Source organism: Orbicella faveolata, unplaced genomic scaffold (assembly GCF_042242905.1).
Source record: "Orbicella faveolata isolate gen_17 unplaced genomic scaffold, um_ofav_v1 contig_26, whole genome shotgun sequence".
Lineage (NCBI taxonomy): Eukaryota > Metazoa > Cnidaria > Anthozoa > Scleractinia > Merulinidae > Orbicella > Orbicella faveolata.
Window position 1 is genome coordinate 736,233 of NW_028301554.1, and position 13,768 is coordinate 750,000.

General features: G+C 39.1%; 2 protein-coding genes across 7 annotated transcripts in view; one reads left to right on the plus strand and one right to left on the minus strand.

Annotated features, from left to right (window-relative positions):
* Positions 1 to 1,565: 1,565 nt before the first annotated feature.
* On the plus strand, positions 1,566 to 13,270 carry LOC110068892 (uncharacterized). Its single transcript, XM_020776311.2, has 9 exons — positions 1,566 to 4,045; positions 5,757 to 5,925; positions 6,491 to 6,749; positions 7,477 to 7,704; positions 8,258 to 8,418; positions 8,752 to 8,845; positions 9,383 to 9,565; positions 9,802 to 10,056; positions 11,174 to 13,270. The coding sequence occupies exons 1-9, from the start codon at positions 3,142 to 3,144 to the stop codon at positions 11,390 to 11,392; spliced, it is 2,472 nt and encodes an 823-aa protein (XP_020631970.2). The 5' UTR covers positions 1,566 to 3,141; the 3' UTR covers positions 11,393 to 13,270.
* An 86-nt stretch (positions 13,271 to 13,356) lies between these two features.
* The window catches only part of LOC110068844 (uncharacterized), a 28,711-nt gene continuing 28,299 nt past the window's right edge, over positions 13,357 to 13,768 (minus strand). For all 6 annotated transcript variants that reach the window (XM_089295440.1, XM_089295442.1, XM_089295443.1 and 3 more), the window contains one exon: positions 13,357 to 13,768. This exon is cut by the window's right edge and continues 254 nt beyond it. The gene's annotated coding sequence lies outside the window, so the exon portion shown is untranslated.

Below are 13,768 nucleotides of genomic sequence, written 5' to 3' on the forward strand. Positions count from 1 at the left end.
AGAAAAATCCCCAAATTGGAGCCGTAATTTTGTTCCAGCAAATGCAGCTATGTTTCACATGTAATGTGCCAGATGACTAAAGCAAAAATAAAGAAGAAAATCGAGATAAAAAATTACCCCTCTAGTGTTATTGCGTTAAAATTAGTTTTGTTACGTCATAACCTGTGACGTCATCCGTTTTTTTACTTTTAATACCAACCTAACAAAGCCGAAAATCAAATTTCTAAAACCATACGATTTTTGACAACATCAAGCTTTCTATTTTTCTAGATTATTAGCCTTCTTAGAATAAAACTGAAAAAAATAAACCAGAGAGACTGACTTAAGAAGGACAGTATGGTTAAGCAAATTCCGGGGGGCACAACAAAAAAATAGTTAATTTACCATATCTCAAAAATTAATCATCATAGAAAAAAAACGGTTTTCAGCATTTTACTCTTCAAGTCAAGGCCTTTCCAATGACATAATAATTACATCAGATTTTACAAAAAATTATAGCACGTTTTGGTGACGTCATCAATTATGACGTCATAATCTGACATTTTGTCACAACTTCCAAATTAAAATAAACTGGAGAACAAAGAAAGCTCATCTGCCAAACTTGGTTTAGAAATATATAAACCAAGCAAATATAGCCTTCATGAAACATTAGGGGGGTGGTTTGGCCCCTACGTGTCTTCTAGTCACTGTGTGCGAGCTGAGAGGGAAGACCTCTTACTTGGAACTTACTTAGCGACACATTGAGTCAGAGGATTAATTTCAATGACCCAAAGGCCTCCCCCATACGATGCCGGAGGAATTTGAAAACGGAGTTTTCACTCTGAAAACGCATGAAATGTTTTTCGTCCACAGTACACCGGAGGAATTAGAAAACGCAACAATCACCGGTCATTTTAGATTTGCGTTTGAGAAAAACTTGGGCTTGGAAATCACATGATTATCGTCATGGCATCATTTTCGAAAAGCTCCCTTTTCAAAATGTTTTCCGTCCACAATAAAACGCAAAGTCGGTGTTTCCAAATTCCTTGGGTTTTCGAAAAGCTTTGTTTTCGTTACGGATTGGTGTGGACGGAGGGCCTAACCGGAGACTGTAAAGCTCCGTTTTCAAATTCCTTCGGCGTGAGCCTACTAGGTGTATCTCACACTAGCTGGTAGACCGCCATGACAGAGTACAGCAGTCACTTGTTCTACATCTCATTTATACCTGACAATATTGTAACTTCTATAAACTAGCATTTTATTGCATTATTTTCAAATAAATACTGTTACTCACTGCACGTTTGTCATGTTTATGACGAACTGGTCTGCGATTAAAAGGAAAATTCTGATTGGTTATCTGAGCGGTCCGAACAGTTTTACCGAATACCGACCGCTAAGACTGACAGCTCACGAAGAGAATTCGGCAAACTGCTAGTTCAAAACATTGCCCCAGGGAAACAGTTCGCTGTTAGGTCCAAATCCTATTTGTTCCTGCACATCTTGCTTGTTGAGAGAATAATGTACGTCGGTTCCAGTGAACTAATATCCTAACCAAGTGAGTAAAAGATTTCACTTTTGTCAAGTCAGTCTTTTCTGTAAAACAAAACATTTAATCAGTTACCAATGCTGAACAATGCTCTGTGTGTGAAATTAACTTCACCGATCACAGCGCTAATTCTGTCTGCGGTTTTTGTCGATTGCATGTTCTAATTACCTAATGTATAAATTGTGTACGGTTTCTTGTGTGGGTGTGTGTCTAAACATTGAAATTTTGCGTGGGGTTAAAATCCTGTAGGGCAGTACTGTAGTGAACTCTTCAAATATTTATGGCTCCTTACAAAACTGAATGCTAAAGCAGATAAAGGTTTTAAACAGAAAAAAAAATTAACGAGAAAGAGCTTGCAACCCAACTATGTAATGGTCTAGTACCAAACTATATTTTACGTATTCCAAGTTTTGGAGTGATCTGACTTTTAAACAGACCTTACAACGCATATAATTTGTCGGTATTGACTTTTTATTCTTGGTTATTTAAAGTGTTGATTACTAATCTTTGATGCATCCCTTAAGCCCAGTAGTATCGTAAAGACAGCACGACACTGACAGGTGGTTGTGACAGAATTGGCCCAAAACGCACTCGATTCTGTGTTATTAAACGAGCTAATTCGCCAAAATCAATACCTTATTGAATGCAGGCCGTTTTTGCCTGATTGTTATCGCAAAAAGACCGCTTCAAACGCAAACAAGATCACAAAGAAAACGTTTCAAACGCAAATAAAAGCAGACGACGACTGGGTTACCAAACAAAAATTATAGAATTAAATTTGAATGTTGCAGTGTGATACAACAGGAAATAAACCCTTTCAAGATGGATAAGAACGGAAATTGTGTCTTCTCTACCGAGCCGAAATGATATTTGCCTCTAAATGTCGAGCCCATAAAGTAAATTTGCAGGGTTCCGAAAATGTCAGACGGATCTTGCAGTGCAAACATTTACCAATTTCCTCTATCTTTGTTTACCAGGAAATTCAACTGCAATCGATATTGCTTTTTAAGCCTTAAAATTTGTCGTAAAAACATTCTAATGCTAATTTTGGATTAGAGTCAAAAGTGCAGATTGGTTTTGTCTAAAACCAACTTTTGCCGTGTCTTTTTTCCCTTTAATTAAGGAACCTTTCTTTTTCAAAATAACTTGAATAATAATAATTAACACAATGGCAATTACCATAGCTTGGAGATATTATTGCGCCAATTCACCTGCATATCAAAATTTTCGCTGAGGCAATAAAGTTTTCGATTACGTTAGTCATCACTGAAAATTCATTCCGGCCAAGATTGTTTAAAATAAAATCGGTGACAACTTCGCACACACCCTAAAATCTGTTTACTTCTAGTTGCATTGTTTTTGAGAATTGGAAACTATCAAAGCAAGGAGAATTTCAAAGTGATAAGATTATCAAATATTACAAATCACAGGCGTGATGTAAGATGTTCCCCGAAGGGGGTTATACAATCTAATTTGTGCACTAACTAACTAGCTTGAATATTTGAGTACTTTATTTAATTATATCGACCCGCGGTGGACAGTTAGGCGGGCAAAATCACGTCCCTGCAACGTTCTTGCAGTTTTCGGTCTCTGCGAACCTCCACCTAGGAGCAGACATGGCAGAGAATTCTACAGCTACTGCATTTTCGGCTGACAGCAATGAGTTGGACAGTTTTATGGTAAAAAACCCTTCAATTGCTGCAATTCAAGGTGACTCCGATATCCAAGATGTCGACATGCAGAATTCCAGAAGCTGTAACAGTCAGCGTTTAATCGTCGGAATTATTGTTCTTCTTGGAATTATATGCTTGGTAATTGGAATTGTCTTAATCTCATTCGCGAAAGATAAGGACAAGGACGAAAACTGCGCTGGAAAACGCACGCAAAACGGAACTGAAAAACTGATCTCCGATGTTTGCGCGCCATCAGAGGAGGCTGTGCGAGTTTCGCTTTACAGAATGCTCCAGAAAATCCAGGATGAAGTATTTACGCTAAATCCTCACATACTAATTTTTAAGCCACAGACGACAAATGAGGAAATCCGCCATCATTTTAAGCCCTACGATCCGACCCCTTCCGAGATTAAACGAAGAACCGACGAAGCTTGGCGACTACTCGTGGAGATCAACGCGACTAAAGTCGATGCAACCAAACTGAAACTTCGCGAGAGGAAAGCGTTATCACAGATGAAATTCTATCTTCGGCATGTCTTCGGACAACCTTACGATGGCAATTACTACGCGGGTGATTGGATGTTAGGCCCGAATTTTTTCTGTTGGCAGCCAATCTGTTCTATTGGCAGAGAAATGTCTGATCATTTGGCAGCATTCGCACCTCGAAACATAAGCGACATGGAAGTCATTCATGGCGTCCTGAAAGCTTACAATAAATCGATTACTCAGTACATGGAAAACGTGAAACTGGGCGTGAAAACAGGGATGGTGGGCTCCATTGAAGAGTGTCGAGGGGGACTGGATTCCTTCAAGGGAGTCTTCAGCCATATTGCCTCTAGCAAAGAAGGTATGTTTTCTCTCTAATTAACTGCGCCTGTGTGAAATCAAACTGATGAAAGCAAAGTAGTCCTTTAAAGGACTACTTAACCCAACGAAAGCAAAACCGTTAATTTAATCTATTTTGCAAAATTGAAAATATCCTTAGAGCAATTTGAACAGATGTGTAGACTAAACGTTTACGCATTTGTAATTTTTTGAGTTCAATAAATACGTGTGTTTTTGCGGAGTCACAAGCATCTATAAAGAAACAGAACTTATCGCAGCATGAAATATGTGGATCCTTCCGACTAGAAATGAACATCCCTTTAAATCTTCTAATGTCAAATTGAAATGTTTGGCCTTCCGTACTTCAATTCTCTACTTTAGGATCCGAAATGCCCTGCAAAATGTGATTAGCAGTTTTAAAAAGCAAGTTTAGTATGTCCCTTCTCAGTTAGTTTAGCACTCAATGTTGAATCGGCCAGGAAATTTAAAAGGGAGCCCGCCTCGTATGTTGTCCAATCAACCAAAGAGCTAATCACGAACAGTTAATATACTGACTGATTATAATGAAACTGTTACATAGGAGAAATTTAAACGGTAAAATGATAGCGTTCTGGAAAACAAAAGGCAATCCAGCTTGAAGATAAAATAATGATGTCAGGAGAGAGGCACTGTTGCATGGGACCAATTCTCCTGAATTTACACTTCACGAGGAAAAATGAAAAACTCCACCCTCCATGACTTATTAATAAGCGTCGCTTAAACAGCGCCAAAGCAATTGTTAAATATCTTTATTGTGCAACTCAGTTGCTGCTTTTGATACACTGTTAATAGTAAATATTGGTCTAAAATGGTATGAGGCCTTTTCAATAAAAAGAATTGAAAAATTCGTTTTTGATTTTTTATAGTTTCAAGAACCACAAAGCAAAACTCTTTTCAAAAGTCGAGTTTGAATTTTTCGTAGTTTTGTTCTTCCATTAAGCCTTCACCAGCCTTGTTTCTATTTCTGACGTGTAACGGAACTAGCTGCACACCAAAATATTAGTTTTCTTGGGATAATTTGAAAAATAAAACGCGTCTTTGGTGAAACAAATAGGTTTATCGAGATAGGGAGTTTAAGAAACCGCGACGGCGACGCCGAGGACAACGTCGATTAAAAAATGAACTTATATTTTACCTACGAATCTCGCGATACTCTAAAGTCATTTAGTTTGTTTGTCACTGTCAAAACCAACTCGTAACTGAATATGGAACACAGCGATAAACTCGAAACAGAAACTGAATTTAATAAGGGCGTCGTTCACGTCTTCCAGACAACGCAGAATTTGGTCATTTCACATTGTTGTTTTGCAGAGGACGGCATAGAAATGTACCAAGAATTATAACGCACGTGCACAGCATTGTTCTGCTCATCAAACCTTTTGTTTAGCGACGATCCCATTGCCGTCGCCGTCGTGGTTTTCTTAAACTCGCTTTTAAAAAAGAGGCTATCTAGGTAATCCCTTCACGGGCCTCTTTCACACTCGCGCGTTTTCTTCTCGCGAGGAAAGTGATTCACTTCTGATCTTTCATGTGGTCTTTAGAATGATTCCAATTACTTGCTTAATAAATAAGTTCGTTTAGTTCAGAAACTAAAGAACGAATGCTTTTACAATGCAGAATTCTCAGGTAAGCAACCAGGCTTGTAACTATAACAAAACGCATTGTGGAAAAAGTAATAACCTATTCTTTTTCAGGCGTACTAAAAGAAGAATTTGTAGCGAAGTTTCTTAAGGAAGACTTTTATAAGGACATAACACAAGACATGAAAGATGACTGGCAAAAACGGACAGGGAAGAGTGTTGTAGATTCCATGAAAGAATTCTTCATTGAGAATGTTGGCGCACCGATCAATAAATTGATCAGGTAAAGATTTTAAAACGGCATTGTTTCTAAAATCGGTAAAGTAATGCACTAAGAAAAAGGCACGCGTGTAGTGGAGGTATCAGTGACCTTAGCTTTCAAAGTTGGTTAAGCTATTGGACTCTGAAGTGTCCCAGGAATATGGAAATAGAATGAATATCTCACTGAGATCTTTCCAAAACTTAGAACACTATATCCGAGCCCAACGCGGCATTTCTAACACACCTTACAAAGTTATGACACAATCAGTTTTTGTACCTCTAAGGGGGTTCAGACTCAAAAAATCCACAGCGGGAGCTTTTTGCGGTACCGTTTAGGGTATTGAGCAGAAATAAATATGACAGGAGATAGTGCATTGCTTTAGGTGAATTGCTACCTGCTACGGGTGAAAAAAACTTCAAGCCACGCTCACAAAACAGGATCTTGGTACCCCCTAGTTTTCAAAATTTCCGACGAGCACCCTCGTCCTTTTTCATAGTGCATGCTGCTTCTTTCCACACCGTAAATAACAAAGACAAGCTGTCGAGAACCCATCGATCTCAGAAAAAAACACTTTTTTTTTTTTCAGCTACTTGGAAAACGAACACATGCGCCACTGTGTTCCCAGCAATATTTCCAGCGGTCTTTTCAATCGTCCATTGAAGTATATCTACACTGACGGCAAACCCAACATGTCACAGCCGACTGTACAGAACCTGAGTACAGGGGAGATCCTCAGGGGACCCCAGACGTATGCCAGTATTTTGTCCTATTTCACCACTACTGACATGACCCCGGAAGAGGTTTACAAAAAAGGATGGGAGATGGTGAACGAGACATACCCTCAGGTACTTACATGTAGACTGCGCTGCCAGTTGAGAAATTAGAGATTTAAGCAAACTGCGACGGTAACGGCGACGAGAACGCCACTAAAAAAGGTTTACTGAGTAGAACAATGGCTGTGCACGTGCGTTATAAATCTTTGTACATTTCTTTGCTGTCCTCTGCAAAACAACAACCTGAAACGACTAAGTTCTGCGTATTTTGGAGAACGCGAACAAAGGTGGCTAATTTTCGTATTTTCATTTGGAATTTATTGAACGCTGGCGTTACATATTTAGCTTGAGCAAGTTCTGACACCAATAGACGCTCTTAACAGATCGAGACAATGGCGAAATTCGAAGGTAAAATATAAATTCATTTTGTTACGGGCGTTGTCCTCGGGTTCGCCGTCGTCATTGCTTAAGTTCTCAAAGTACCTGACTACTAAGGTGCATCCGTTTATTCCAAATGGCAACGATATGAAGAGAATCTTTGAAAATCCTCCATAGAGATCATACCACTTTGAATTGCTTCATATTGGGGGAACCGAGAAATAAACTTGTTTAGACTTTTGAGATGTTTGACACGTTCAGACAACTTTTCTTGCAAAATGTATCGGAACTTTGCAGAGAACTGGTCGCATATTACATTTATCGGGTACAAATATTTTATTTGGGGGCGCAATTCACGACTCATATTATTAAACATATCGCCATTATAATTCCAGTGTTGTTTGTTACTTTTTTCACACAGATACTTTCATTGGCGAAAAGGATAACAGGAAAACAAGAAACCAAAGCCGCAGTGAAGGAATTCAAAACCAACATTACATCTCAGGACATGTACTTCAACAAAGATCCTTTACCAGCCAATGAGACAGGCGAACAGGCATTCAAACTATGCAATTCAGTAACAGGCGCCATGAGGTTTTGTCCGAAACGATGGGAAACCTTACAGAAGTGGTTCAAGGCCTCTAGGGAGGTAATTTATGCGTGAGCTAACCTCCTTTTTTGTCTTTTGTTTTTTTTTCTTTGACAAAACACAAAATTACTTTCCCTTCTTACAATACAGTGTCTCTCACACAACTGACATTACAACACTCTACGAAGCTCCTGGAGCTAGGGTTGACGTGTAATAACCATACATAAGTACAAGTGACTTGCCGGACGCGGATTACCCAGTTTTAGCGCCGGATCAATAACTTGGACACAAAACATTCCTCACATTTTTCACTTTTTACAGTCTGAGATGGTTTCTGGAATTAAACATTTCTTTTCGTGAATATTTGAAGCCGTCTGTAGCGAGAAAAGTTGCCCCACTTCAACGCCTTTTCCGTCAACATACATTTCACATCTGGACAGTACAGTTCAGTTGCCGCCTGCTGAATCCTGATTGGTCAATTGATATTTCATGCGCACTGACCGTGTGCAAGGAGACTAGTACCTTGCCAGGAGGGTCTCAGTTTTCTCAAACTGGGAGGTTCGCTGAATTTTCCATCTTGTAGGTCTTAACTGTCGCCTTATGGTTTTTGTAGGCCATGAGTTTCCTCGAACCAAAGACAGTAAACATGTTTTACTTCACGGGTAAGCAGCAAACCACACCCAGCTGTCCAGTGCAACTTTCGCCTGATTTCAATCCATCCTCCGCTTCTCAAAGTTATGTCCATAGTAATGCAGCTTGCTCTGAAAACTGCAGGTAAGGACCTCAGTGATTGTGTGGAGAGAGGCCCGGGGGAATTATGAAATTAGGAAAGTGTCAGTTCATGTGCTGTTTTAGAACTGGTACCTCTTAGGGTTAAAAAATCATTTCAAGTCACGCGCACACGATAGGATCTTGGTTCCTCTTGGGGTTCTCTTCAAAATTTCCGAAGAGCACCCCCGTCCATTTTATGGGGGAGTTCCCCTCTGGGGGAGAGAGGCTTTCGTTAAGCAGTAATCACAGGCTAGTTGGCGTTGTCCAATACAGCGGTAAAGTGCTCGAAGCTACGATTCTCTTTCATAATAGCTGTCTTCTTTGTATTTTGTGTAGATATTACATTCCATTTTTTCTCGAAAACATGGGTCCAATCTTCAGTGAATGGAGTGTCAACGCTCACGAGGCGAGGCCTGGGCACCATACACAGGCAAGTTTACGAGTTCTGAACAAGTTTCGGGAGATCTCCGAATAATCGATCACTTAAGGAGCTCAGTCACGGTATTTTGAGTTATTTCAGTCACGTACAAAATTTCCTTTAAATTGAAGAAAACCTGAAAATAATAGTTTACTAATTAAGATAAGAAAGCACTTACGAGATAGTAATAAACGATAAAAGAACAAAGATTGTTAAGGATGGAGAAGGTTATACGTTAACACGGATTACAAACGACGAACTTGAATAATCTAGGCTAAACTTGTCAAAAAATGCAGACCGTGACCCAACCCCCTTTAAACGAATTAAAATCAATGAACGTTACCTCCAAAACATTATCCGTTCATATGAGGGGACACTTCATTATAATTTTAGCCATTTTAGCAGATAAAAAAACAAGCAAACAAACAAAGAAAAATTACTCACAAATGTGGTAACTCGCATAGAAGTCGAATTCATGAAACAAAAAACTCTTTTATCATCTTAGAATTGATTTTTGTAACTAAACAGATTTTTTCCTGCCTGTTTCAGGCACAAGGTTTTGTTGAACACTTTTCGGACAAATGTGGCGGAGTAATCAGTTGGATTAACCAGGTCACCCAGTCGATAGCTTTTGCGGAGGGCTGGGGACTATACGCCGAATTGCTTATTGCTGAAGACACTGATTCCTACGACGATCAATTGTGGCAAAAATACGGGGCACTGAAATGGAGGGTAGGTTAATAAATTTTGGATATATAAGTTTGTATTCCGCGGTTCTGGGCCCACGTGTTCGAAAAAAGCACCAAAACAAAAACAAAAATTTACTGTTTAGAGACCGACCACTCACTGCATATCATTTACATAATCTGCACATCACCAACAACTCGAAACTTTCTATCGCAATTCACGAGTTAAAAAAGAAAATTATAGCTCATAGTGTATAATTGAATTCATTTTCTTTTCTTTAGCTGTGGCGCGCACTTCGTCTGATTCTCGACTCAGGCCTTCACAGCAAGGGCATGACCAGACAGGAAGGACTGGATCTACTGGCTAAATACGCCTGGGACACTTCAGATGTTGCGCGTAAAGAGATGACTCGGTACCAGTCCGGCCCGGGTCAAGCAAGCGCGTACATGATTGGTCAGCTGACAATTCAAAAGCTGAGAGATGATGCTGAAGACGCATTAAAGGAGAGTTTTGATTTGAAAGAGTTTCATTACCAGGTGAAACGCGCGCGTTTTAGTTGTCAGGTCTAAGCCAATAACTAATTGGGCCGAGGCCGTGTACAATTCAGGGAGTAATCGAGAGAGTAATTGCAAAATCAGACGAGCGCGTAGCGCGGGGCCGATTTGAACTGAATAACTGGCGCAATTACTCCCTGAATTGTACTCCACTCGGTCCAATTACTAATTAATTGTATCAATAGCAAAATTTCGAAATTAAAGAAAAGTCTTTTGAGAACTTCTTTCAAGCGAAAAAGTGAGTAGCCATTAATATAAAGCGCGCGTGACGTGGAACTGACGTGTCAATGGCGAGGGCATCCAATTATCTTATTGGGCCAACTTGTTGTAATCGTGACCGCAAGCCGATTATAAACAATTATTGGATGAGGTTGTTTTTGATATCCAGAATAATTAAGGTCGAGGTAGGAGTTATTAGCCGAAACCGAAGGCTAAGTCTGATTACCCTTACCGATACCTTGATTATTCTGGATATCACAAAAACCGAACCTAATAATTGTTTTGTTACACATTGAACGAAATGTTTTTGCTTCTTCACTGACGGCAAGCAACACAAAGCGCGTGATCTTGACATGATTACCCTTAGAAATCATGCACCGCGGTCATACATGACATGATTACCGGTGACCTTGAGCGTCCTTGACATGATTATTGTATAATCTGCAGCTAGATGACGTCACAGGCGCTGATTTCGAAAATTCACAGTACGCTTTCGGCCAATCAGAAAAGAGATAGTGAGTTCAATGTATAATAACGGAACAAATAGGCGCGCCGAGAACCAATCACGATCGAGAATTTTGTTATAGATACGATTAATACGTTTATCAATGAGCAGAATGACATAATATTCTCCTTTTAGCTTGCATAGCTTGGCGGTTTGAGCAATTTATCTCCTGAATACACTCAGAATAAGACCGTGAAATTTGCAAGCTAGCTTTGTCGATTAGTCGACAATGGTTCATCAAGTCAGATTCAGTTTGTAACAGCGAGCTTTCAGCTTAACACAAAGGATAAGTATTTTTCTTCTTAAACAAAACTTAAGTACACTTACAAAATAGCTACTTCTTGTCATAATTCTCAACTGAATGTTTCCTTGTAGATTCTCAACCAAGGCTCTGCAACAATGAACTTCTTGGAAAGCCACATCAAGCAGTTTGTTGCATGCAAGCTGGCACCGAAAACCCCCAGGTGTGAGTCCATCTTGAAACCTGCAAACGTTGATGCCAAAACCGGTTTTGAAAACAACGCTGGTAACAAGCTTTCCTCTGGCCACTTCAGTTATTATAACTGGCCATACCCGCGGAGGCATTACGTATGATTACACAGCACTATTGAACATTTAGTTTCGCTTATATGAAGTTAGTTTTCAAAGCTATACAGAATAACGTTTGCCTTTCAAGGCTGCACTAGCCCCGCGCGGACTTTAAATGTAAATAACTTGACCTGAAATGTGTATTGGAAGAGCTTTTAGGATTGTACATCAGTGTGGAAACATTTTTGAACGCTCTATAGAAAGTCTTACCTTTAAGGAGAAGAGTGCCCTGCCCCCCCCCCCCCCCCCCCCCGCCTGGTCCTGGTGGAATTAGGTAAAATTAGGCTCCGATTTAACGCAGGGCAACTTAAAATATCATAAAGTAGTAAAATAGTTCTTTTCTTTAACTGTTAATAAAGAAATCAGCGCACCGTTAGAATCACAGCACATTTAACAAGGTAATTTTCATTAAGATTTCAATCATCTCTCTCCCATCTTTTTTGTTAAGTTTGGGAAACGAACGACCATTCTGAGGCGCTCCCGAAAGTTTCAAATTGACCTCGCCTGAAGAAAGCGGTCGCATTTAGATGTTTCACTTGGACACCGTTTATATTATATATGTTGAAATCATCTGTGGCTGGGACAGAAACTGCTAAACAGTGTGTTTCAAAACCAAAGGAGCAGCTAAAAGAATGCATCATGCTTTGTAGTTTTTGTTAAAGGGACAATTTTTATTGTATTTTTAAGGAAATGAGCAATTTCAGTGAGCTTCAGTTGTGAATTTTGAAATATCCTACTTTACTCCAAATCCTGTCCCTAACGTCATACATCCTTTGCACTTTTCAAACTCAACTGTTGTTGTTATTACGAATTCCACGGTAAGAAACTAAAAGACTCAACCAATGAACAAGGGTTAGAGTTGTAACTTTCTCCATCCAAGCCTGCATTTTGGGATAATAATTTTGAAATCTGCTGTAAAGATTTGTTTAATATGTTTAGGTGGAAAAATTGCAATAGGGTAACATCCTTACAGCTTTATCTTCACGAATAATTACTTTTATGCGTTTTTTCCCTTAGGAGTGTACTTCTCGTCCTATAACGCTTGTAATGCCTGTTCAGTTATAAGTGAGGTTTTAAGTTTGTACCTTCCCTCTAAGAATGTGGTTATCGATTAATAACGGTAATAGGACTGAGTGGAGTCCAATTCGGTCTGTAATCATACGAGTGATTAACAAAATCGGACGACCGCGAAGTGGGAGTCCGATTTGTTAATCACGAGTATGATTACAGACTGAATTGGACGACACGATGTCCTTTTACCAATTAATCATAACAATTACAATTTCCCACAAAAGTAAAAGTTTCATTTGATAAAGAGCTTTTTATTGTCATTTTAAATATCATAATTATAAAATATGGAAAACAGTCACCAGAGACTAAACCTCCACAATTTTACAAAGTCAGTCTCAGTCAGTGGTTACTATAGTGATTGTAATCAATGTTTTGATTGGTGGATTTAGTGGAGAGGACTTAAAATGATTGGATCATGTAACTGTCCGATCACGGGTGTCCGATTACAGCCAACTGTCCGATTACACTGTCCGATTACAACTTTGCAGATTAATTAGAGCAAAATACAGCAGTTTATGCACCAATCACATTTGAGGAAATTGTAATTGTTATGATTAATCTTGTAACATCTGGCAAGGAATAGCTAGTAAGCTTTTAACATTTAGTTGTGAGTTAATTCTCGTCTCAATATTTTCCCGGGTGTTTTATATATAAAAAAATAGTTTGTGAGAAACTTATGGCAGCCGTAGAATAGTTTTTAACTTTATTTTAGCAAACACGTTGAGATATAAGTGTGATATCACCATTTTAGCTAGGCTTTAAATAATTGACAATTGTGACAACTTTAAGGTGTAATAAAGAAGTGTGAATACAGGTTTTTGCCGTCTCTTAACACGAAGCATTGCTGCTCCGTTTTTACCAAAGGATACAATTAGGGACATCGAAGGTAATAGCCATAATAAACACACCACATGCAACTCGTTTATTGAACGATATAACACAAAATATTCCATGCAAAAGTAAAAGCTAACTCTAGTCTGAAATTATAGCTGCATATAGCACGTGACTCCCAAAATGAGGCAGCATAGTTGGATTCGATTGTTTACTGAATAACGTATAACCTCCTGCTAACCAAGAGGATACCTCACACCAGACGAAACACTCACACTTGAATATAGACACTTAACTAAAAATAGTAACATTCGGAAAAACACTGGCTAAATGTGGCCTGCCAATATATGGTTGCCATGGATACATTGATCACCTGAGAACGATTTCCTCTAAGAGTTACAAATAGTCCCTGCTTTATTTCACCAGAATTTTTGAAGTTAGTTAGTGGGAAACTTACAGGGCCCCTAACACACAAAAACA

Coding starts and splice junctions, on each gene's coding strand:
- LOC110068892 (XM_020776311.2), top strand. CDS start 3,142: ATGGCAGAGAATTCTACAGCTACTGCATTTTCGGCTGACAGCAATGAG. Junction 8,419..8,751: donor GCTTGCTCTGAAAACTGCAG/GTAAGGACCTCA, acceptor TATTTTGTGTAG/ATATTACATTCCATTTTTTC. Junction 8,846..9,382: donor GGCCTGGGCACCATACACAG/GCAAGTTTACGA, acceptor TGCCTGTTTCAG/GCACAAGGTTTTGTTGAACA.